The sequence below is a fragment of the Neofelis nebulosa genome, chromosome 7, assembly GCF_028018385.1.
Source record: "Neofelis nebulosa isolate mNeoNeb1 chromosome 7, mNeoNeb1.pri, whole genome shotgun sequence".
In the NCBI taxonomy this organism is placed as follows: Eukaryota; Metazoa; Chordata; class Mammalia; order Carnivora; family Felidae; genus Neofelis; species Neofelis nebulosa.
This window is the reverse complement of record NC_080788.1, coordinates 61,201,615-61,225,115: the sequence shown is the minus strand read 5'-3', so window position 1 is coordinate 61,225,115 and position 23,501 is coordinate 61,201,615. Positions and strand designations below refer to the sequence as shown.

The following is a 23,501-nucleotide window of genomic DNA, read 5'->3' as shown; positions in this document are numbered from 1 at the left end:
GATTTAAAGGACAAAATAAAGGCCTTTGAAGATAAAAAGATTATGGAACAAAAGGTTCAGCTGCAGAAACTTGTAAAAGGAGCAGCTGGGAGGAGCTGAGGGATGGAAGTGGCTTTTTAGGTGCTGAGGGACCTTTCTGTGCTGAGGGCTGTCAGGACTTCCCACCAGCTTTCCTCAGGTGACAGACACAGCAGGCCCCTTCGGCCTTGGGTCGGCCTCTTTGACAGCTATGTGCTTTTCCCCCAGGAACTACACACGGACACACAGACAGAATTTTTCGGGACACTTCAGGAGGGTTCCCTGAGTACCCTCTCCTTCCTCCAACACAGCCCGAATCTGTGTGCACTGCCAATGTAGAAAAGCAATGAATTTTATAGGAGTGAACTTCATGCACGTTATCAAGGTAGCGCTTTTTAGTCCAAACTTAGAGACACACAGAACGCTTTTGTTCTGAGCCAAATGCAACACCCCCAGCCCTAACAAACCAGCACAAGGGTTGCTCTGCCCTGTCAGTGCCCACCTTCAAGCCCACCTGAGACTACAGCCTTCTCAAGGGAAGAGCCAGGTGAAAATAACTAGACATGAAGCCCTTGATAAAGAAAACGGTTTATTTTAAAAAGCTCTAATGTTCTGCCCTGTGTGTAGCCCCTGTATGGAGTTACGGTTGAGAGTTAGTACCTGCACAGGGCTGAAGGCAGAGAAGGTGCAGGGTAAAAGCTGGGCTTCTGGCAGGTCAGCCCCACCTCACGTACTGTGCATTTTTAAGGAGATGGCAGGCAGCCTAGCTCCTGGTGGTAAGAAAACGTCCACTCCCCAAGATTCATGTTTTAACTTTACTCACGAGTTAAGCAGAAGCCACTTGCCTCTGTCATGATTTCCAAACCAAAGAGTTTTAAGGGATGCTGGGGTAGCAGCAAATAGGGCTCGAGTCCTGTGTCGTCAAGCCCACACACGTCATTTAATAATCCAAATAATAAATGCCAACTCTTCTGCTCCAGGACTGGAGTGTGTCTCTCGGCTTTCCCATCACAATCCTGAATCTGGTGAACCCTCCTCCTTCCTCTAGGATGCGGGCCGTGAGCCTGCAGTCAGCGTCAGTGGGATGCCGGCAGCCACATGCTTCCTTCGCATGTGAGCAGGAAGCCTGACTTACAGACTTAGCTGCTCCCGCGTCAGCAAGGGTCAGCGGTGAGCACTCCGAGGGGGGCACGGGGCCTCCTCCTGAGGCACAGTCCGGCCGGGCTCCAGGGTTCTGGTCAGACACCTGAGGCAGGGCCACTCCCCAGCCCTAGCTCTGGGCCAGCACAGTCCCCCGGTTTGTTTGCACCAGCTCACAAGCTCTTAGCTGGGGTTCTGGCATGTGAGACTCAGCTAGAAATGGGTTGAACAGTGTTGCTAATTCCTCAGAGAAGTCCTGGAATAAGCAGAAAGAGGACAGAGAAGGCTGACACATAATTCTGGATGGTACATCCTTTCTATAAAACTCAATCCCCAATATCTAGCCCTTGCTAACCAATGAGTAGACAACCTTATTTTTTCCCAACGGCCTTCTACACTGAAATGGACATGACACCTTTTCCCATTAGTCCTCTGGGGATGCTCCAGTTCCAGCAGGGAGGGGAATCTGACAGGAGGCGCAGAATCATCTAGTGAGTACTTACCACCAACAGATTTCATCCTGACAAACCCTAGGAGGTATACACTATTCTGCCCTAGATTACGATAACATTCAGTACCAGCTGAGATTCAAATCTAGGTTATTCTAATTTAAAAAACCCATACTCACCTTGCCACGCTGCTTTCCAACTACCTGCCCTCCATCTTCCTTCCTCCGCTGGCACCCTCTTTCATACAGTAGCTACTCAAATGTGAAAAAGGCACTCGAGAACAGACACACCATTTCAGGGTGGTCCTGAAGATACCTGATAAAGTTCACTGAGCTTTGGGAAGATCCTAAGAATTCCTGGGCCCCACCGCTGGCCCCATTTCAAGAGAAAAGGGACAGATGGATGAGGAGATGAGGACTCCTTACCTTTGGCCACTGGGCATCATGGAGGCTGCCCAGGCAGGCCTCTATCTCTGTCCGTCCCATCAGCCCTTTCTCTACCAGCTCCCGAAGCAAGAACAGCAGCAGGTCCCACTGCAACACACATGGAGAGCGTCAGTGGGGTAGGTTGACACAGTGACCCTGACTGATCCAAAGGACAGAGCTGCTGAGGAGGAGGAGATCTGCAGCCCATGTGAGCGTATTAGAGGAAACGAACACAGCGCCAGAAAAGGTGGAGTAAAGGAAACACACACACAGCAACTGGGGTGAGGGTGGGGGGTGTCAGAACAGGAGTGCAGGGGGCTAAAGAGCCCACTTGCCCACCTCCGCCGCTCTAGCTCACCTCCCTTGGCCGAGTGTCTGCCAGAAGCCCCAGGTTTCTTGGGCTCAGCAGCAGCTGCAGTGGAACCGGCACCTGAAAGTCATCCTTCCACAGGGAAAGCAGCATGTGCAGGAGCCTGTGAGCCTGTCCTCTCTCCAGCCGGTGCTGCACCGGGGGCCCGAGGACAGGGATCTGGTCTGCAACTTTGGGCAAAGAAAAAAGTCAAGCTTTGAGAAATGGAGGTAGGGTCACCTAGCTGGCCCCTGGGAGGTAGAAGAGAACAAAGCTCCATGTTTCTAATCTAGCTTGTACCAAAACCTGAGATCTGGGGGATGTGACAGAAGGGTGATGTAATGACAGAGAGCCATACCAAGGAGGGATGCTAACTCCACCGAGCACTTTGCCAGATGCTGCTCTGCAGGCGGGCACAGGAACTGTGGAGAAGAGGCTGGACGTTAGCGCTATCCTTACAGCAGCAGCCTTGAGCTGCTGCAGCTCTGGTGACTAGCACTGGACAAGGACACAAGTACAGCGTCGTGTTAGGTCTCACCTGGCGGCACCGCAGTGTCTGGCCCAGCTGGCCCAGGAGCTGCTCCAGATGCTCCGGAGAGACTCCCTCCTCAGGGTCCCGGGGCCCCACAGCCAGAGCGAGCACATCCTGGAGAGAGCAGGGGTGGAAGCAGAGCGAGACTTCATACCTGGCTGGGACCGAGGAGGCCACCGAGGAGGCCACCGAGAAGCCAGTGGAAAGAGGCAGAAGGAAAAGGAAGACCGGGTCCCCGGATGAAGCGGCCGGGCCAAGGTGCCTTAGACCTGGGACTTGGGCAGGACCGCACAGCTGGGAGAAGCCAACCAAGTGGACAGCAACAGAGGGAACAGATGGAGCAGGTCAGCTGAGGGACAACATGCTGCCTTGAGAGCTCAAGAGATGTCACTTGTCTTGGGACAAAGCCACACCCAGCCACTTCCCAGAGAGCCTTATCCTGAAAGCATTTAGGAGAACCGTCTGGCTACATGTTATATTTTCTATCCCCCATGCTTCTGTTCATCTTCTTGGGAGAGTCCGGCTTCAGTACAGAAAACCACTTAGCCTTTTCTTCTCCCCACTATATACTCTCCATTTTTGTCATTCCTTCTTAGTCCCTAGTCCTAATCATTGGCTCCACCAAACAGTAAATAGTTGAGGGTTGGCAGGCCTTAACATCTCTGCTGCTGTAGCACAAAAACAGCCCTAGACAATTCATCAGTGAACAAGTGTGGCTGTGTTCCAATAAAACTTGATTTATAGAAATCAGCAGCAGGCTGGCTGGATTTGGTCCATGGGCTGTTTGCTGAGCCCTACTCTAGACGGTATCTAAATTTTTACAATCAAGAGCAATGGTAGTTTATTCTTACTGCCTACAACTAAATAAGCATCACATCCCACATATAAGAACATTTCTGAAATCTTGTGCCAACACAGGTGACTGCCCCCTTCGAGGCTTTCCTACTACAGCAGATGTCCGCTCCCCCCATCACCTCCCATGCAAGCAGTATGCAGCCCATCGGAAACTTTCATTATCTGTTCTTTTCCCCTTTTGGGTGATTCAGGTACCGGAAGTTAGTGAAAAGCAATTAGGAAAACCGTTCAGTTCAGCTGTGCCCTACCTAATCCCGTTCAGTAACGAAGGACACCGAACTAGCTGCACAACACAGAAAGCGGCTACACAAAACACTGCAGCTGACGTGAGGAAGGAGGGAGACCAGGAAAAGAGCGGGGAGAAGGGAGAGGAGAGGGGCGCAGGGAGGAGGGGAGCTGTGTACTTTGATCTCGGAGATGAGGTGGGAGGGGAGGGGAGCGTGGTGCTCACAGGCTCGGGAGCAGCCCCTCCGCTCCCCCCGGGCAGCTGGTTCAGGACCCTGGGCTCGAAGTGTGCGACTCACTGCCGCCTTCACCTCCCTCCTGATCAGTGCTGCAGGTCAAAGGGAGAACAGAAGAGGGGTCACCACACCAACCCATGCCCATCAATGTTTCCAACTGGTTTATGTTCCTTCTCCCCCAGAGGCCTCCCACTTTCTGCCAGTCCACTTTCGAAGAACTTGGTCAGCCACTCCCCTGTCCTGGACCTTACCTGTGATGTTGGCTGACAACCAGGCACAGGCCTTCTCTGTCGCAAGCCCCACAGCAATGTTCTCTGCGCTGCTTAGAACCTGTGACCCAGAAGAACTGCAGCGTCAGGGGCCAGGGGAGGCTCAGGGATGAGAATGAACAACAGCTCAGGTGTCCCCAAGGCCGGGACCAACCCTCGGACCCATCCACCACCTTCATGCACATGTGACCCGCAGCGCAACTCCCCCACCACCAAACAGCAGCCCGCGGGCTCCAGGCCTCCTCCCTACTTACAGCTGCTGGGGTCTCCTCGGGAAGCAGTGCCCGTACCGCCCCAGGGCTCTTCTTCTGACAGAACCTGAAAGGAGACAGAGTCCGTGATGGCTAGAGGTTTTGGCCTGGCTCACAGAAAGAAAGGCCAAGTGCACCAATCAGCTGAGCCAGGAGGGCTCTGCCTTGGGGAGAGGTGGGCAGGGGAGTAAGAGAAGCACTGTCAGCCCTGGGCCCACCCCTGATCCCTGACGCCGGGAGGAATGGGACACCCAACCCCCCATTCTTCCAACTCAACTTTGGACTTTGGGTCCTAAAGCCTAAGATATGTACCTACATAGGAAGTGAAAGAAAAAGGGGGTTTCAGAGAGGACGTGGAATAAAAAGAGATGAGTTTGTGAAAAAAAGTCAGGAAAATAAAAGCGGAGAGTGGGGATGAGGGTCTGGCGTCTCTTACTCCCGCCCCCGGGTCAGTGCCTGGGCCCCGTGGGGGCACAGCTGGGAACACAAGATCTCCAACAGCTGGGCTGGATCACCCCCTTCTTGTCCCTGCGTCACCAGCTGCTCCTGAAGAAGCGACTCAGCTTGGCGTACCAGATCTGCCACCAGTGTGGCCCTGCAGCGGGAACAGAAAAGCTCGAAGGTGGTTGAGGGAACTGAATCAGAAAGGGGCTGCAAATGCAAGGAAATCTGGTCAGAACTAACCTCAAATAATGTTAGCAGTTTTAGCCTCCCCACCACATCCTTCCCCTCAAGCTAACTTTCCTCAGATTGGCAATACAATGTTAAGAGTTGAGGGGGTAAATGGTAAGGGAATGAGCCCGGCACCTTCCACATCTGCCTTCCCAACCCCCTCAACCCTTACTTGATGTGTTTGACACAGTTAGAGCCGATTCTTTCAGCCACAAATTCTACAGTCCTGCGCAGGGAAGGAGGCTGGTTGTGGAAAAAGGCTTGGGCCAGCTGTGCCTATGGGGAGGAGGCAACGGCGCATGAAGAGTTTCCTCTCTCTTCTCCCCTGGATGTCCCCTGCCTCTGCCCTGCCCTTACCTGCAGCCCCTGGGTGGTCCGGGGAGGCTGGGCTCCAAGACCCGTGGTGGTGGTGGGAGTGATCTTCCTCACAAAGCCTCCACTCCGCCCACTGCTGCCGGACACCCATGAAGCGAGCAGTTTTCGGAGCTCTCCTGCGACAGGGAAGCCCAAATGCTTAGTTCCAGAACCACCCCTACCCTCCCAGGCATCTTGGGACTTTAAGTATTTGTGGAGTAAAGAGGCGGAGGCACCTGGGGAACGCCTAAGAAGAGAACAACATATTAGGGTGTTAGGCCCACGGGATGCCTTTTAGGTGCTCATGAAGGGACAGGCCAGGGACTGAGGACCCTGGGTGCCTCACCAATATAGGGGCAGCAGGTGTAGAGTAGGTGCTGGTCCACCACAGGCATGCCATCCTGGGGGAGAGAACAGACCAAAGTTAGGCAGGCAGGCAGGCAGGCTTCTCTTCCTCCCCAGTGTGCCAGAAATGGGACAGTTGGGGAAGAGTTACAGAAGAGTTCAGTCTCTAGGATCTCCCAGACTGCCTGCCTCCTTTATTCCTGCCACTCCCACAGCTTTGGCCAGACCCCAACACTTACCAACCCGTGCTCTGAAGTTACTGTATCCACCTCAAAATTATCCAACTGACCCTCTTCCAGAAAGAACAGATCCTCAGGGACTGTGGGAATCTGACAAAAGATCAAAGCAGTGCAAACTCCAGTCAGCGCTTCAGAGATTCAACACACAGACCTTGTGGTTCCAGGGTTTGGCCACCAGATACAAAGCAACCTTGCTCTGAAACCATGGTAATTCCCATATCCCCTCTAAACCTTCATCTTCTGGCTGTGACCTTGTTCAGACTCAGACATTCTCCTACTCCCTGATTCCACCCACAGTGGATGCCTCCCTTCCCCAATCTGGATCTTCCTCCACTTGACCAACCTGGAAAAGCCAGCCCAGAACAGCAAGCAGCAGCAACTTGTTAAGGAAACACATCTCCCCCTCGCTTTCCTTTGACAAGACCAAGCTCCTAAACAGTACATTTGTATAAGGAAAGAAACAGAACGGAATAAAAAAAAGCTATCACTGGGAAGGTAATTCTCAAAAGCAGACCAAAAGGGGATGGCTGTCATACAGGTGACCCCATACAGATCTCCCCACCGCCCCTCACCAGATCTGTACTCCCTCTGAGCTCAGCCACAGGAGGAATAAAAAACAGCTAATAAAAGTGCAAAAAAGTGCCCACTTTCTGCCTCTCCCCTGAGGGTAGGTTATGGCTATGGTACCGCACAGGAAGCACAGGGCCGCTCAACCCTCTTCACTGACAGCAGCTTCAGCAGTGTTCTCCCATGTCCTTGGCTTAAGCCTCACCCTTTCTGGACTCACCGATGTAGGTGGAGCAGGAGAGTGAAGATGCTGCGGTAATAGTCCAGCAGTGGCACAATGTGGTCAGCGAGGGAGAGGAACTCCACCAGCCAGGGCACTGTGAGCACGGCTCGGCGGGCCCGCAGCCCCTGCTGCAACAGCGCCCGCACATCCAGGGCCGGGGGCACCTGGCGGGGCAGGGTTGGGTCAGGGGGCGGGGGGCTGGAGGTGGGGGACGCCCTCCATCTCCAGGGCTCGGCAGCCCCTCCCGGCCCTCCTTACCAGAGCCCCCATTCACCTGGCTCCTCAGGGCCAGAATGGAGTCCTGGAGCTCACGGGTGGGGGGTGGCTCAGGCCCCCGGTATGGCAGGAAAGCCACAAAGCCCAGGAATTTAGCCAGAAGCCTCAGGCTGAGCAGCACCATGGCAAACTGCCTCCGTTCACCCTGTAGGGATCAGGGAAGCAAGATGTCCTAAGCATAGGGCTTCAAGAGCAATTCTGAATCTGTTACCCAGTTCTTGAAAAAAGCCCTTCCCTCCTAGGTCAGAACCCTGTTCTCTCCCTCATTCTGCTTTCTAACCTGCCAGTCCACATCTGACTCCCCATCTTCGTCACTGGGCTCAGGCTGTGGCAGGGCAAGGCTGTTGAGCTCCCGGATCTTTAAACTCAGACTGTCCATGAGATGCTGATTAAACTGGAAGCTAGGAAGTGAAGGGAAAAAAAAAAAAAAAAAAAAAAAGACACTGGCAGAGGCATAGACAGAATCGGAATAGAGAGAAAGTTCATGCAGAAAGCAAGGCACAGTGGGGCAGAGAGGGAAGGAGGCTGAGGTTACCAGTGTGGGTCAAAGAACAGGAAAGGAAATGGAGGCAGGAACTGTGAGCTAGAGGAGCCTGGACATCACCGGTCCCACTCTGTTACATTCCAGGCAAAAGAGAGAGAACTGTTGCCCTTCTGGAAAGACAAACCCCTCCTGGCCTCAGCCCTATTCCCTGCACTTTGCAGGGGACCCTTACCTGCTGGCACTCAGGATGAAGTCCCTGAAGAATCCCTGACAGCCCGGGAAGGTGGGGGGCGGACAGGGCCCCCCGCTGCTCTGAGGGGCCACAAGCCTCTCCTGTAGGCGCCGCAACCGCCCCAGTTTGTCAGCTCCAAGCATACTTAACACATCCGGAGCTTCGCCCAAGACCGTGCCTCCAGTGCCACTGGGACTCTGACACATCTGCGCGGCAGGAAGAGGAGAAAAAAAAAAAACAGTAAGTTTTTCTGGAAAGAAGGACTGAACAAAATAGGGTGGAAGTAATGAACATTTCTGGAATGCCAGCCTTGTATCAGGTGCCACAGGTTTGTTTTTCAAGGTTGGGATCACGCTATTTTATAGGTAAAGAGACTAACCTCACAAGGTTAGATGTTTGCCTCGGTCACTAGGGCCAGGATTTAAAATCGGGCCTGAGTCCTACGACAGGGCTCACTCTACTATGGCACAGACCAAGGACAAGGGAGTAGTGAGGGCCTAAGGCTGGCAGGGTATGCTGGGTGTGTGAGGAGGCTAGGGAGGCCGTGGGTGCAGGGCACGTGATGGAGGGCTCCGGCTCCCCTCTGGCTACCTGCATCTCAGCCACCCCCCAAGGAGAACTCCTGTTCAAACTCCAGCCCAGGACCTGCATGTCTGTCTGCTCCATCCCACCATTACCTGGCTGCCTTTAATACCTACTGCCTCCTGTAGATTCATCTCTTCTGCTGGGGCTCTTACCTGGAGAAGTTGTTTCTGGAAAAGCCGAACGAAATGGCTGTGGCTGCAGGCTGCAGAGAGCTGACCCATCATGGCTCTGAGGCATAAGAGGCAGGAACAGAATGTGACGGAAGGAGGAAGGGGGCAGAAATCTGAGAGAACGAGCCAATCCTTGGGCCTTTCAGTCCTTACCCAGGGGCGTGAGCAGACCTCAGCCAGAGTTGGCCAGTGCAAAGATGTGAGAATAGGTAAGGGACACTCTCCTTAGCACCAAGATCCCTCAAGGCTACAGACACACTGAACCCACCAAGAGATAATACCATCCCTAATCTTCAGTCTATACTGGGCTCTAGTGAGTGTCATGACTCATGTGGAAGGTAGATCACTGGACAGGATATTCTTTCTGCATCTAGCTATGCAAAGTTATTGGAGCTGCTGAACTAGACAATGAAGAAAATGTTGGAAAGGGTCTAACCAGTGACTTGGGCCAAAATTCAAGCAACCTGGAAAACGGGCTTGGTATTCATCCAAGCATTCACACTCATATAACAAGTCTGAGTCATTCTGAGTGCAAGGAGCTGGCAATACAAATCCCTCTGAGTAGAGGGAGAGTTGCCAATAACTAGAGATTAAGGAGGACACAGAAGGTAGGAGCTATGGGCTATAAGTGGAGGAAGAGCCCTCCTCCAATCAACTACCAGAGCACCACTAAGGTGACCAGCGTGGGAGCACCTACCTGATCCTGCTGCCCAAGCCCTTCTCAAAATCCCAGCCAGGCTCCTCATGCCGATCTTCCCACTCTCGAAGCACCTCAAAAAACACATCCCTGACAGACACAAGAACGCCTGATCAATTGAGGCATAGCTGATCTCACTCCCAAGAGTGCTTTCTCTAGCTCCGAACCATCGAGGACAGGACTATCCACAGCCCCATTCCTTATCCTCTCCAAAGTTCTCTACATGCCGACAACATTGAAGACCCAGCAGCAGCACACAACATGCTTCAGATAGTTCTGTACACAGGAAAAGCTGATCTGGTTCTCTCTTGTTTGAGGACCCTGTGACTAACGTCATATACCTGTGAGAAGGCTGCTGAGGTCAGAGGTTCAAGTCCATGGGCAGGAAAACGGAATGAAGGTGTGTAGCCATTATGATACTTGCAGAAAGGGTGCAGTGGTGCTAAACTACCACCTATTAGTGCCAAACTCCTAGTTTCTAGGAAAACAACATAGGCTGCCTATCCCAGAGAAATGCTGCCCCACTCCCTCCTGAAAGTTCCCTTTTCTTGTCACCTTTGTTTTTTAAAAGTATGAAAGGCTCGGTCACTGGAGAAGTTGGCACGATTGTCAGTTTCCGGCTGAAAGGAGACAGCTTGAGCAGACGGTGGCATCACCAGAGAGACCTAAAATATGGCAGGGACATTAGGGACTGAAACCCTCACAGATCATGCTCAGAAAACCTCATCTCTGTATTCCTGCCCGGAGTTAGCCCGGTGTGTGCTGGGCTGCCTAAATTATGAGGCTGGGAAGGGTCAGGTGGAGGCCAGGAGGGGTCCCTACCTTGGCAACACTGCCCTCATAGGCAGCTCGGAGGCGGCCTTGCAGAGCTGGTGAAAAGCACAGCAGCCGCTCATTCTCAGCCAACAGTTTTAAGGTCCCTTTGTCCAAGTAGGAAAGAACCCTGCAGGGACAAAAGCACATATGACTGGGAACGGGACATGGACTGCAAACAGGAAGCTGACATCTGCACCCCACAGAGAACATTATCTGGAACATGGAGCAGGCATGTAAGGCAAAGTCATGGGCCAAGGATTTAAGATGATGGAGGCAAGGGGGAAGAAACGAAACCTTATGGAGCAGGGAAACATTAGACATAAACCCAAAGATCGGATGCCAAGACCACAGATAGCAATTTGATTGTTATAGGAGTTAAATTCATAGCTTTGACCAATAACTACAGGCTCCATGTAGGAAAAGGCCCAAGGTTATTGCACCTGTGTTAAGCACAAGCATTTTACCTCAAGTGGCCAGAGACCCAAGCGAACATTGGGAATAAGGCTCAAATGCCAAAGCTGGGGAAACTCACTGAAACTGATGCTCCAAAACCTGTACTGCAAAGAAGACACAATCATGGACACTCTGGAACAGAGGGCTTTCCAGGGAATCTAGAAGGATAGTACCAAGCTGTCAGTTAAGAACTGTTCCATCTCCAGACCTCATTTCCCAAAAAGACGCTCACTCACTGACCTAGTGCTCCCGGAAGTGGTTCAAGGTCACTGTCCTTCGTGGCCACCATCCTCCGAGCAGTAAGGAGTTGAAGGACGAAGAAAAGCTCCAAGAAGAGGTTTGGTACCAGGTTCTCTGGATATAAAAGGAAGCCCCAGGGTGTCAGGCATCATTTGGAACCAAGGCTCAGTTCTGCTTGCCTTATCATTTCTCCTACACCAAAATTCCGCAGGCATCTCCACTCAAGTGCCCTTTGCTCTCAACTACCTGCGATGCATGAAGAGTAGATGAGGGCTATCAGCTCTAGGCGCTGGCGGGAAGACACTCTGGCAGGGTCAGCGGGCTCAGCTGTGAGGTTACCTGTCCGGCTGGGGAGGGGAGACCCCGATTCTGAGGTGGGACAGGCGGGAGTAGGTGACTGCTGCAGCTGCTTAGAGCTAAGGGGACAGAGAGATGTCATGAGAGGTTCTCCTGGCTTCCCCTCCACAGCCATACTCAGGTTTCTCCAGAGCAGACATCCACAGCCCAGGAAACAGACCCAGGGCTGCTCCCAGGGGCAAACCAATCTCAAGGGAAAAGGCCTGCAGATCCCCCACTGGGAGGAAGCTGACAACCCAGGGAGTGGCAAGATCATACCGCTCCTTCCTGAGCATCTCCCGTTCCTCTTGCAGACTTCTGCACCCTGGGGGAAGGCCATGGCCCCAAGGGCTAGTGTCCGGGACTGAGGGTTGGGAACTGGGGACACAGTTGATTGGGGGTGAGGTGAAGCAGGTCTTGGGCTTGGACAGTGACCGCTCTTCGCTCACCGGAGTTGGATTGATCCTGCGCGAAGGCTTCGTCCTGCTGAGTAGCCACAGGTTTTTCTCAAATTCGTTCTCTTCAAACACCTCCCCCTCCACCACAACAGCGGGGCGCGGGGGGGGGGGGGGCGGCTTCGCAAAAGGCCCCTCACCGCTGTGGTTAACTCACCCCCAACCCTCGGGGCATTCCCACGCTCAACTGCGGAGCGCCCAGCCCTGATTTACTGATTCCCCTAACACAGCCTTCGTGCCACCCCAATCGTGGATGGGGCCTGACTCTCACCCTGCAGGGCCGGGGGGAACCGAGCCTACGGGAGGGAACTCCTCCAGGTTGCTGAGGTTTGGCGGATCAGAGCGCGCGAGGCTGGGGCTGCCGGGGCTGCCAGATCCCCTGGGCCTCCGGCCTCCGGCCCAAGGCGAACTCTCTCCGCTGACCCCCTCCTCCAGGCCCCCGGGGCAGCGGCCTCCCCGCTCGCGACCCGGCCCCGGGCCCCGCCTCCTGCCCCCGCGGCGGGCCGAAGGGGCCTCGGCGGCGGCGGTGCTGGAAGGCTCCGTCGGAGGGAAGAGCTGGCTGCGCGCCCCGCGGCCGCCCCGCGGCGGGCCCCCGGGCCTCCCAGGCAGAGCTGCCGAGGAGCCCGGGGCCTTGGCGGGGGTTGGGGGGCCCTGCGGGAGGACGCGGCTGCTCTGCTCCCTCAGGAAGTTCAGCAGGAATGGCACGAATTCCTTCCGCAGTGGCCGGAGGGAGCTCAGCGCGGCCGCCTCCCCGGGGTCATCCTGAGGGAGAAGCGGGCGAGGGGCGAGAGGGTCAGCTGCCAGCCCGGCGCCACGAGCAGCCCGGACCGCAGGGCGCGCTGAGGCGGGCGGCCCGGCAGCGGCCCCTAGTTGGAGCGCTTTCGGCCCGGGCTGACAGCCAGGCACCCAAGAGAAAAGGGACCGGAGGGGTGGTATCTCACGCGGAAAGCAGACTCGGGCCAGGCCTGGGGGCGTGTCGGCGCTGTTACCTCCGAACTCTGGGCGCTGCGCGCGATCCACCTCACCGCGGCTGCGACCGACACCTCCTCTCGCAGCAGCGACTCCAAAACGGCCGCCATCCCGGTCGGGGCACTTGAACGCGATTGCGCAGGCGCCGACGCGCCACGGGCGGCCCGGGAGGGGCGGGGCCGGCGCGGAGGAGCGACCGTTGGGCCGCGGAGCGGAGGGGCGGGGCTGGGGGTGGGGCCGGGGCTTCCCCAGGTTGAGGTTCGGCTAAGGCCTTAGGTCAAGGCCGCGGCTGGCTCAGCGGCTCCCGGCAGCCAACCGTTGGCCCGCAAAGTGAGGCCGCACCGCGATGGGTGAGGTCCGGTCCCGGCTGCCCTGGCCCGAGGGGCGACCTGCGGGGTCCCAGGGACACGACAGGGGAGACCGAGGGGCCGGGAGAGCGGCTGGACGATAAAGGTGAACAATTCCCGGAGAGAGACACCTGCCTTATCTTCTGTGATAAGCACACTCTTTTCTTTCTGGAGTTTAAGTTTTCTAGATACAACAGTCACCACCCTAACGAAGTTAGGATAAAATTAGCCTAACCTCATTTGGCCTTGTCTTTCTCAAAAGTTGAGTTTTCAGTCCCCTGGCCCGTGCGACGCCCGCTGTCACCATCAACTGCTCGACCATTTAAGGCTGTAAGACACGATGATTCTTGAATGGAGGCTTTTTATAATCCTCAGCCCACAACCCTTAAAGTTCCTCAGGCCACGCTGCACACAGAAGCGCTTGTCTGTACCTTTACCTTACACCAGGTTATATTATTTGGACTACTCTGCAGTTGAAATGTTAAGAGGCACATTCAGATTAGTTTATGGCAGCTTGAGTTATTTCTTAATTTCTTTTAGAAACACGAGAGAGGCAGCTCTTTGGATGTTGCTACTCACTGAGAAAATCAAGAAAGGGAAACCAGGCAGAGCGCTAGACAGATGGCAAGAACACTCCAGGCTGAACCACACCAGGCGGGGTGGAGCAGTGCCCATACGGGTGCCTCCTGAGAGTTCTTCTGGTTCAAAGGAAGGTCGCAGATGGAAAGGAGAGGGTGGTAGGGAGCAGGAATCACTCTAGTGATACAAAGGGCGTTTCCTGCAGAAAAGGAGAAAGTACCTCCAGCCAGAGGATGAAGGAGTGAAAAGGAGATCTTAATACACACAGTTTTGTTACTTCACCTTCAGTTTTATTACATGGGAAACCATCTCCTCATATCCCAGAACTCTCGTTTTTATCTGCAGGGATACTGAACACCTAGCTTCTATTCAGTCCAGGACTTCTTTTTCTAGGTCACCTCTGGATGTGGTACTGCATTTATAGTAACACCTTCTGTTCCCTGTTGATCTTGTAACCTCTGGTGCATTCAATAACTTTATTAAATCAGAAAAATATTATTTCCTGCTTTTGAAAGCAAACCATCACACAAACAGAACTAGAGTTTGCATGCGGAATGAATATTTTATTACTAGATTATAAAAATAAAATACAAAATAATTTTAAAACAGAACTTAAAACACTGTACAAAGCTTTAATATGATACAAATGGGAAAATTAAATAAATAATTACACTTTTATGTACAGATGGCCTATACAAAAGCACTCTGTGTTTCTGCCAATACTCTTATGTCCTTGGTTGCCTGAGCAAAAATGCATAAACAGGGCTGCTTGGAGGGAAAAGGTCAATACAATACCTTTGGAGGTATTTCAAAGAGCAACTTCTCATCACTCTGATTTCACGAAGAGGAGGAGAAAGGGAGAAAACTGTGGGATTATTAAAGTCCTCTATTCTACCTTACTGGTCTTGCTTGACAAGAAAATTCTTCTAGTTTGTGGTTCAATCTGATATAACAGTTGCCAAGAGTTCATAACTTTCAAGAATTATATCTAGTCAAAACTAGATGTTTCCCCCTCCCTCTTTTTCCCCCAAAACTGTTAAACTCGTAAACAAATGGCCCAATGAAATCGACACTGGCAATTTTAGGAATGGAGTCAGGAGGGGGACCAAGAACTGTGCAGGAGGGAGGGAGTGCATGGACTCCACGTGGGTTCTCTGATCTGTTCTCTGTTCAATTCACTCAATCCAATTTCAGAGCTGCAGGTGGCACAGTGTTGTGATCTTCCTAACTATTTCTGAATGCTTTTTACCTTACTGAACTAACTTACCTATCTTGTGAGTCATTTAAAAAGAAAACAGTTATGAAAAGTCCTACGGGCTTTCCCTTCCTGGGAAAGATGGCAAGAATTTTACTCCCTAAAATAAATCACATTCAAGCTCTAGTAGCCTTGTTTATCTCTTATGGGTGAGTGAAGAATACCCAGACTCCAAATATGGTGAAGTGCTGTGAATGAATTTTGAAGGATTTAAAAATGTGTATTATAAGGTGGGGAGAAAGTATCATATGGCAAGGACAGTCTATATTAAAACCTTGGGTTTACTCAATGTTTTTAGCTGGGTGAGTGAACATTTTTGTACACAATATGAAACGGTATTAAACTACTGAAAAGAGGTAAAATTCCTATCTATCATTAGTGTGTAAAATGATGTCATTGGCAAATTCTATAGTCACATGGGCTCAAAGATTTGCCTATGGAATCCTATTCTGTAGGTCAAGGAACCCAGAACCACTGGCCCAGAGTATCTAAGAGACGTGTCAGCATCATCAGTGATACATACTATGCCCATACTGTCACTGCCAATTGAAGAGGCAGGCTCTGTGAAAATTTCACAGGGTAATGAAGGAAAAGGCTTCACTTGTTTTACATGTCTCCTTAAAACCAAAGATCCAGCAAAGCGTAAGAAGTATTCAAATTATTACTAAATGTTACTTGTTGGCTATTCCCTTTTTTGAAGATTGTGTATAATAACCACAAAGTGATCTTGATCTTGTCACACATTTCCATTTTCTGATCCAAATTTGCTCAAGCGGAATAATTAAACATCCAACTTACATTTTAAAAGTCAGAGCAGATAATCACAACTCAATTAGGCAATGTAGTGATGGGCCAGGACGCTAATGTCATCATTTCATGTCCAGCCAGGGATTTCTCAGGGACTGAGGTATGCAGCATCCAAATTCTCCTTTAAATTAATAGGGATCCTTGTCCCTTGTCCTGGAGTCACTTAAAAACTATAGGAATTCCCATATACCTCCTGCAGTTCTCCGTTGCACTGCTGGCAGCAGATTCTGCAGGCTCCCAAGACTATCTGGGTTCACTTTCTCCTAATTCCAAAGGGATAGCCAAACTATTGAGAAATCTAATGGTACGACGTTTCTACATTCCTCCCACATCCTCGAGGTGTACACCAGAGTTCTATCGGATGAGGACAGGGAAGCAGGATGTCCTAAAAAGCACCTGACATTTTCTGTGCACCACATCCTCCCATACAGTCTGAGGACTGCAGCTGCTGCATGTTCCCTTCTGTAAGTTAAGGTCTAAATCTGCACCTCTGGATTCAGAACTTGGGTAAATATTGACATATGACGACTACCACTGTGGTTACGTGCCTCAATCCTGTAATACTTTTTGTGTTAAAACATAGATGAGTAGCTCTTCTGCAAATAAACTGTACAGACCCAAACTCAAGAAAGTTAAACAATGCCACTGTCATCAACCATTCTATCTCCTCAGTGATACAGGTGCCAAAATATGTCTCCGTTTAGGCAACGTCCCAAAACATCAGTGGTAAATGCACATAAACAGAAATGGGCAGAATATAAAAGAGTGAATGCAAACAAGTTAATTCCAAAATACATGAACACGAGAGAAGAAATTGTTCGCTAACATATGACATGTTTGGATAGATCTAAGGGAATGAAAAAAGTTTTAAAATGTAAAAAACTTTGATCTCCCAAGACTAAATCTAGACTTATCTACAAATAAATATATTTTCAAATAGCCAGAATAAGATGCATTTTTTTCCCTAAGTCACTAAATTCTGAATTCCCAATCCTGTTTCTCCTTTCACCAATTCCTAATGTTAGATTCAGAATGTAGTTCCTAGAACAAAGAACCCTCTGGGGGAAAAGCATCTGTTTTTAATTCAAAACTATGGGGTATAGAAAAACTAATTATAGTTTTAACTATCTGCGTGTGGGTTTATCAAACATGCACCAATGTACACTTTTTCCTTGTAGATTGAATGCAACTATAGAAATATCTGCATAAAAATCTGTAGCCTGGAAGGAATCTCTGATGATTACCAAAGAACTTCAAGTTCCCCTAGTGGCTGGGAGCTGAAAAGAAAGAGATACTGCACAACTAGTCCACTGAATCAGGAAGCAGCTCAGATTTGCTTAGTATTTTAAAGCAAATAATACAAAGTGGATAATGACAACAGTGGTATCAATGACCATTTTGCTACTTATTTAGAACTGGACTGACTTGGCAACTTTTACAAAAAACATTCCCTTCACAACATGCAACTTAAGAAACAGTAAGTATGATGGTGCCCTTGGTCAGCAAGGCCAGCTTGCATACCAAGTTGGGAATAAGGGCACCTGCCTGAGACTTACCATTCAAAGATGTTTACATGCTGTGCTTTAAGCTTACGCCTGATATGATCCAATTTTCCTTTGTTCACTATACATTAAAGTTAAATGCCTTTATGCTGCGCAAAAGATTCTCAGGTGAAACTTTAATATTTCAAACAGTCTGTACACCCTGGAGATTTGGCAGCATAATGTAAGAAGAATGCTACCTACAGGGAATGAGCTAGTTGCTAATCCATTTTCTGCTCCACACATAATTCCAGAGACTAGACATGACGGTGTAAGGGCAAGTGTGACTAGGGTTTGCCATTTTGTTGTGAGAAGAGAAACCAGGAGGCACTTGATTTTCAAAAGAGAATTTTAACTTTTGCCCCATACTATATTAGTATAGTTTGGCTGGACTTTTAATTAATGGCCATGTTTCTTAGGTAGAATAACCAAACTGATTTAAAATTGCTTGGTTGATCTGTGTTTGTCACTGAGATCTGAAATATGCCAACACTAAAAAAAAAAAACCTAAAACACACCAAAATAAATAAAAAAGAAGGAACTAAAACAACAACAAATAACCAACCCATTCTCCATACCATAACCTTAAAATAAAACAAAAACAAAAATCCTTGGGCCAAAAATGCTTTGCTCAGGGCTGCCAACTTCTCTTTTTAGCCTGAGACCTCTAACATTTCTAAAAGCACAAACTATGCTTTTAAAAACCATGAAGTAAATCTCTGTATCAGCTAGTCCTTTTAGGTGGACCTACTGATACTTAAGCAATAACTAGTCTGTTTTCTTTTGAAAGTATCAGAGCAGAGGTTAACTCTTTCCTCACATGCAAAATAAAATATTCTTATACGCTGAGGCTATTTCTCTCTGGATCTGGAGTTCGTCAGGGCCATTTAGAAAAGGGGGCAACACAGTAGAAAAGCTGGGAGAAAATTAAGAAACCATAGAGAGAAAACATCCAATCACCATGTTGCCATCACTGTCTGTTTTGACTGCTAGAAGAGAAACACCAGTTAAAAACAACACACACACCATAACTGCAGCCTCATCAGCTTTCCCAATGACTGGCACATTTCAGATGACAGGGGTCAGGATTTAAAGCTGGCTACCCTTAGCACAATTTAGCTAATACAACAGAAAAAAGATAATTCCTTAATTGTAGATAATTAAGGAACTGTAGATAATTCCTTACTCCACTCCCCCACCACCCAAAAAAATTGTGAGATGAAAAGAGGAACGAAGAATAGCAATTTTAAGACATTAAAAAAAATCAATTTATGTCAGACCCATGATTATCATTCCAGTTTATCCCCTTTAACCATAAGGACAGAATTATGTGATTAACATGACAAATTTTTGAACGAGTATTACAAGCATGTCCCGGTAATTTTTTCCCCTATTAAAATCTTTTAAAAGTGAAAATTAAATAACCTATCTTGGCTTGAAGGCTGCCAACCCTTGCATTATTACACAAAGAAGGCAAGAAGAATCTGAAATGTCCCATGCCAAGAACATATTTTCAGAAAATGAAGACAGGCAAGGCCCAAGTGTACGCGAGGCACACAATAGAAAGGAATTTCACCATCTGTGATCTTGAAATTACAAATGGAGAATGAGAAAGAATGAGTTTATATAAGCATATGGTTCTCTATATATTTATAAATATTTATATCATTTACCATGAAGACATGCAAGTAGTGTTATAGCAACTATTATACAATATAATACAGAAGGACTGGTCTTCCAATATTACAGTTGCTTTAGTTAAACAGCAAATATGTCTTATCTATTGCATTCCTCTGTAGTGCTTGAAACCGGAGAGAAATTAAGATTCCACACTATGCTACATTTCTTATGGGAGATCGTATAGGACTCAACAGTGCTTTGAGTTTCGTTTTGTTTTTTGTTTTTTGTTTTTTAAAAAAAGCTCAACACAGATAAAGAGAACGAGAGAAGTTCAGTGCAGCTTCAGGGCAGCTTTGATGCAGCATTAGAATGTATTCACTTAGTGAGGAAATACACTTCTTTCTTTCTTTTTTTTTTTTTTTTTTCCAATTCAACCATGTTAAGCTTTGGCAGCAAACACAAGGTCAAAGAGAAAGCACAGATGTTTGCTAGAAGGCAAATTTCAACAGCAAGCAGACCAATTTACCTGACCTCAATAAGGTCTTTACAACACAAAACACCTACAGAGTAGAAAAGAGCCCATTTGAAAAATCTAGCATAATTTACTTTTGCCTGATTCCTGTTACTAGAAGAGTGAAATCAGAATATGCTCCTCCTCACAGCTTTATAAATTGAGGTTACAAGGAAATCAGGTCCAAAAGCCCAAATATTCAAACTAAAGCACAAGAGAAGCAGGTAATAAAACATTAAAAGATAAATACTGAGCCTAAATTTATTTCCCCAGATACTTGTTCCTTATTGGCTAAATGTATAAAATACAAAGTTTGAGGATTATAAGCCTCAACAACGTACCTAATTTCTCTCTATTTTTCTTTCTAAATATCTAAAAGCATAAAGTCACACTCCGCAGCAGTGTATTTCCCTGGTATCATCTTGGAGGTTGATATTGGAAATAGCTGGTATCCGGAAGACCTAAGAAAGTAAGGTCTACTCTGGTCGGTCTTCCTTCCATAAGGAGGAAACAGAGGGGAAGAGGGTTCTTTTGTCTTGAATGGTATTAGCCTCACTCTGTTCCTCTCTCCCTAAAGCACTGAAGCCTGGAAAGTAGCTCTATTTAGACTTCTTCCTTTACCTAAGTTTCAGTAGTTCTTTTTCACAATAAAAATATACTAAGAACTGCCGCTCCACAGAAAAATATTAGGGGACTAAAAAAAATAACTGGATTTGAAGTTTTCATCATGTGCTGCTGAAAGCATATTAGAATGTATCGTTAAAATTAGAGAGACTGCATCAGGTGAGATACACTAACTTTAAAAACTGTGAAATCCAGGGAGGGTAGTAGGCATGAGGCAAAGTAAAGGTGTGAACTCTCAATACACTGGATAAATACACAAGCCATGTGTGTATGAGCACTGGGTCTCCAGGAAACAGACTTGTTATATATCCTAATATTAGAGCAATTCTGACTCTCCCACGTTGGGAAGTTTGAATAAAAATATTAAAACAAGAAGTTTCACTTTTGCCATATAATCTTTGAGCAATGCCTTAAAAACAAACATACCAGGCCAAACCCCTTAAAATTCCATTCCATCTCCTTCCTTTAACTCCTTTGTTTCAAAGGCAGCTAAAAAATAAGAGTTCATTTAATCTCCCCCTTGGATTTTGCTGGATTGCTCCTTCCTATGCAAAGGCATGGATTCCTGATCTGCTTGCTGCCTGCCTTAGGTAATTCCTTATCATATATTTATGTCTTCTTATAAATAATTTATGTTACTTTCTTTTGTAAGAGAAGATCAACACTGATTTTTTAAATAGACAGTACAAGGACACACATGCATCAGGTTTAGGAGGAAGACCTCACACCTTTCCCAGAGATGCAGCCCAGCTCCTATCTGCTGAGTTTAGTGGCTGACTTACTCTTCCCTGGGGGGGCTTTCGAGCCGGCCGAGTGGTGGTGGAGGCTGCTGGATCCTTTCAGGCCATTCTTGCTGGGTTTGCAATGCTCCTGTTGGCAGGACCTCCTGGAGGAGGAGGATCCTGAGTGGCTGGGAGGTGACTTGCTTCTCCCCAGATGTGGGGATGAACTCCTCTGGTCATGGTGGGGCCGTCCAGCCCTCGATGGTGAGGAACTAGATGTGCGAGGCAAGGAAGAGCTTCGAGGAGAGGCACTGGGACTTCTGCGAGGGACAACTGGACTCTTGGGTGGTGTTTTTGGATTGTGAGGGGATCCTGGACTCTTGCACTGAGTAGTGCTCCGGGGTTTCTGAGTTCCATTTTGAAGAATTTGGGCCAGGCGGGAGAAAAGGTCTGAGTCGGAATTGCTACTCCCTAGGACTTTGTATCTGCGGAGCCTTAAAGGAACAGAGAAGACTTCTTTTCATTTTAATTCATTTCAAGTGAGTCCAGAAAGTCACAATGTCCCAAATGATAATGTATCTGATGTGAGTCAAGTCAGCAAACACAGGAAACAGAGTTACTCTTTCACACACCAGTTGTATGACCCTAGACAAATTATTTAACCTCTCCTAGTTTTTTTTAAAAGTATAGTTGACATACAATGTTATATTAATTCCAGGTATAAAGCACAATGATTTCACAATTCTATACATTATACAATGCTCACCATGATAAGTTTTGTCACTGTCACTATGCAAAGTTATTACAATATCATTGACTAAATTTCCTTTGCTGTACTCCCCTCTTCACCTACTTTACCCATCCCTCCCCTCTGACAACCACCAATTGTTCTCTGTATTTATGAGTGTCTGTTTGTTTGTTTGCTTGTTCATTTTGGGTTTTTTTAGATTTCACATATAAGTGAAATCAGATGGTATCTGTCTTTCTCTGAATCACTTCCTTTGCCATAATACCCTCTAAGTCCATCTATGCTGTAAATGCCAATCCATGTTCTTTCTTTTCTATGGCTGAGCAATATTCTATTACACACACATACACACACACTCTATATCTTTATCCATTCATCCACCAATGACACTTGGGCTGTCTGCATATCTTATAAACACAGGGGTGCATTATATCTTTTCGAATTAGTGTTTGGTTTGCTTTGGGTAAATAGCAGTGGCATTACTGGATCATATGGTAGTTCCATTTTTCATTTTTTGAGGAAATCCCATAGTGTTTTCCACAGCTGCTCCATAAATCCCATCCTCAGCAGCAGTTCACGTAACCTCTCTTAGCTTTTAATAGGAATGCTATCTACCTCCCAGGATTACTGAGCAGCTGAGAACAGTGGCCCAAGTATTTAGTTGGATGTCTGCCATTCAGAAGCACTTAAATGTTGTTAGTCCCTTTCCTCCTAAGGCAGGTTTGCTCTTCAACTTGAAACATCTCTAGCATGTTAGTAAGTGAGAGAGAGAGAGTAAACCATTTTGTTTAAGGGTCCCATGACAGAAATGTGGCATGTGCATATGCAAACATTAAGCCCCACAATGTAAGTCTTCAACATGAACTATATTCACCAACAGCAGGAAATACAGATAAAAGTATTTTTCAACCTCATTTAATACTTTCCAAAAGGAAAAGAGTAGTACTGGTTTCTTGGGGCCTCAGTTTCTGCCCTTGACAACAGTCTGAGATTCAGCAGAGCTGGGTTTGGGGGCTGACTGCCCTGTCTTACTGGCAATGGACCTGGGCCTTAGAATTCTAAATCTAGAGAATATTCATATGAATAGCAGTATCTTCTCTGCCCTAAATGTCTTTCTGTCTTGGGCTAAAATCCATTCAGTTAAAAAAGAATTTAAACCGCAAACTGCAGACATGCCACTCCTTATAGAAGGAAGTGGGAGAACTTCCAAGGTTGTATGATCACTGGCAGGATGCAGGGACATAAACAGCCACCATCAATCACCATCATGTGTCAGCAACAAGTTACTCAATTTTCTCTCCTCCTCCTTTTCCACCATCTACTTATTCAGACATGATGAAACTCACTCTGGTTAAGCCTACCCTCATGGTTCTTATGGTAAAACTTGAAGAAGGGAATAAAATACGTCTTCTGTGCCAGGACCTAAGTGGGAAAGTTGCATTTCTGCTGAACTCCCAGATGAAGTCCAGACCGGTCAGCTCTGCAATATCTGGCACAATGCCACATGCTTGGCTTGGTTACCAAGTGCTACATTTGAGGGACATGTAAAGTGCTAAATAATAAATGATAATCAAGATTTGTTTGTTGCAGTCCAAAGCATCTCAAGCCACAGACACATTATCTCTATTAAGTACAGAAGAAAAGCAGAAGGAAGAGGGGATGTGTGGCTACTGTTCACGGAATCACCTTTAAAATGTCTCAAATGACTGCAGTTTACACATCACCATTCTCCCCATGGAATTGTAGTCCCACTGGCACTGAAAATCCAGTGTTTAGTTATCCTTGAACATGAAACCTTAGGGCAAGTCTAAACTTACCATTACCCTGGGGGAACAAGTTCTGCTGGGTAATGATACAGACAGAACTTCACTTTAATACACTTCAG

At 48.2% G+C, this 23,501-nt stretch overlaps 2 protein-coding genes across 11 annotated transcripts in view; both read right to left on the bottom strand.

Annotated features, from left to right (window-relative positions):
* Nucleotides 1-594: 594 nt before the first annotated feature.
* Nucleotides 595-13,011, bottom strand: CDAN1 (codanin 1). 6 transcript variants are annotated; one of them, XM_058738031.1, is made up of 28 exons: nt 12,883-13,011; nt 12,165-12,655; nt 11,718-11,924; nt 11,349-11,518; nt 11,103-11,216; nt 10,942-11,020; nt 10,416-10,536; nt 10,149-10,258; nt 9,594-9,683; nt 8,879-8,954; nt 8,142-8,347; nt 7,706-7,826; nt 7,424-7,570; nt 7,147-7,313; nt 6,703-6,790; nt 6,360-6,449; nt 6,122-6,176; nt 5,779-5,912; nt 5,594-5,697; nt 5,186-5,344; nt 4,753-4,816; nt 4,481-4,559; nt 4,173-4,321; nt 2,920-3,027; nt 2,740-2,803; nt 2,391-2,572; nt 2,033-2,140; nt 595-1,414 (listed from the first exon to the last, which is right to left on the bottom strand). In XM_058738031.1, the coding sequence occupies exons 1-28, from the start codon at nt 12,970-12,972 to the stop codon at nt 1,289-1,291; spliced, it is 3,699 nt and encodes a 1,232-aa protein (XP_058594014.1). In that variant the 5' UTR covers nt 12,973-13,011; the 3' UTR covers nt 595-1,288. The 6 variants fall into 6 exon arrangements, with proteins under 6 accessions (XP_058594014.1, XP_058594015.1, XP_058594012.1 ...); XM_058738032.1 differs by having other exon boundaries at nt 11,718-11,921; XM_058738029.1 differs by having other exon boundaries at nt 12,835-12,996.
* Nucleotides 13,012-14,330: 1,319 nt separating this feature from the next.
* Nucleotides 14,331-23,501, bottom strand: part of TTBK2 (tau tubulin kinase 2) — a 167,941-nt gene continuing 158,770 nt past the window's right edge. For all 5 annotated transcript variants that reach the window (XM_058738036.1, XM_058738035.1, XM_058738037.1 and 2 more), the window contains one exon: nt 14,331-21,362. In XM_058738036.1, coding sequence (XP_058594019.1) covers nt 20,900-21,362 — 463 coding nt within the window. In that variant the 3' untranslated portion in view covers nt 14,331-20,899. The remainder of the gene's footprint in view (nt 21,363-23,501) is intronic.

Bases quoted from the DNA above. Each gene is read 5' to 3' on its own strand.
- CDAN1 (XM_058738029.1), bottom strand. From the start codon at position 12,972: ATGGCGGCCGTTTTGGAGTCGCTGCTGCGAGAGGAGGTGTCGGTCGCA. The intron at 7,827-8,141 runs GTAAGGGTCCCC...TTCACTTCCTAG, and splicing joins TTCATCCTGAGTGCCAGCAG to CTTCCAGTTTAATCAGCATC. The intron at 5,345-5,593 runs GTAAGGGTTGAG...TTCCCGCTGCAG, and splicing joins AACTGTGTCAAACACATCAA to GGCCACACTGGTGGCAGATC.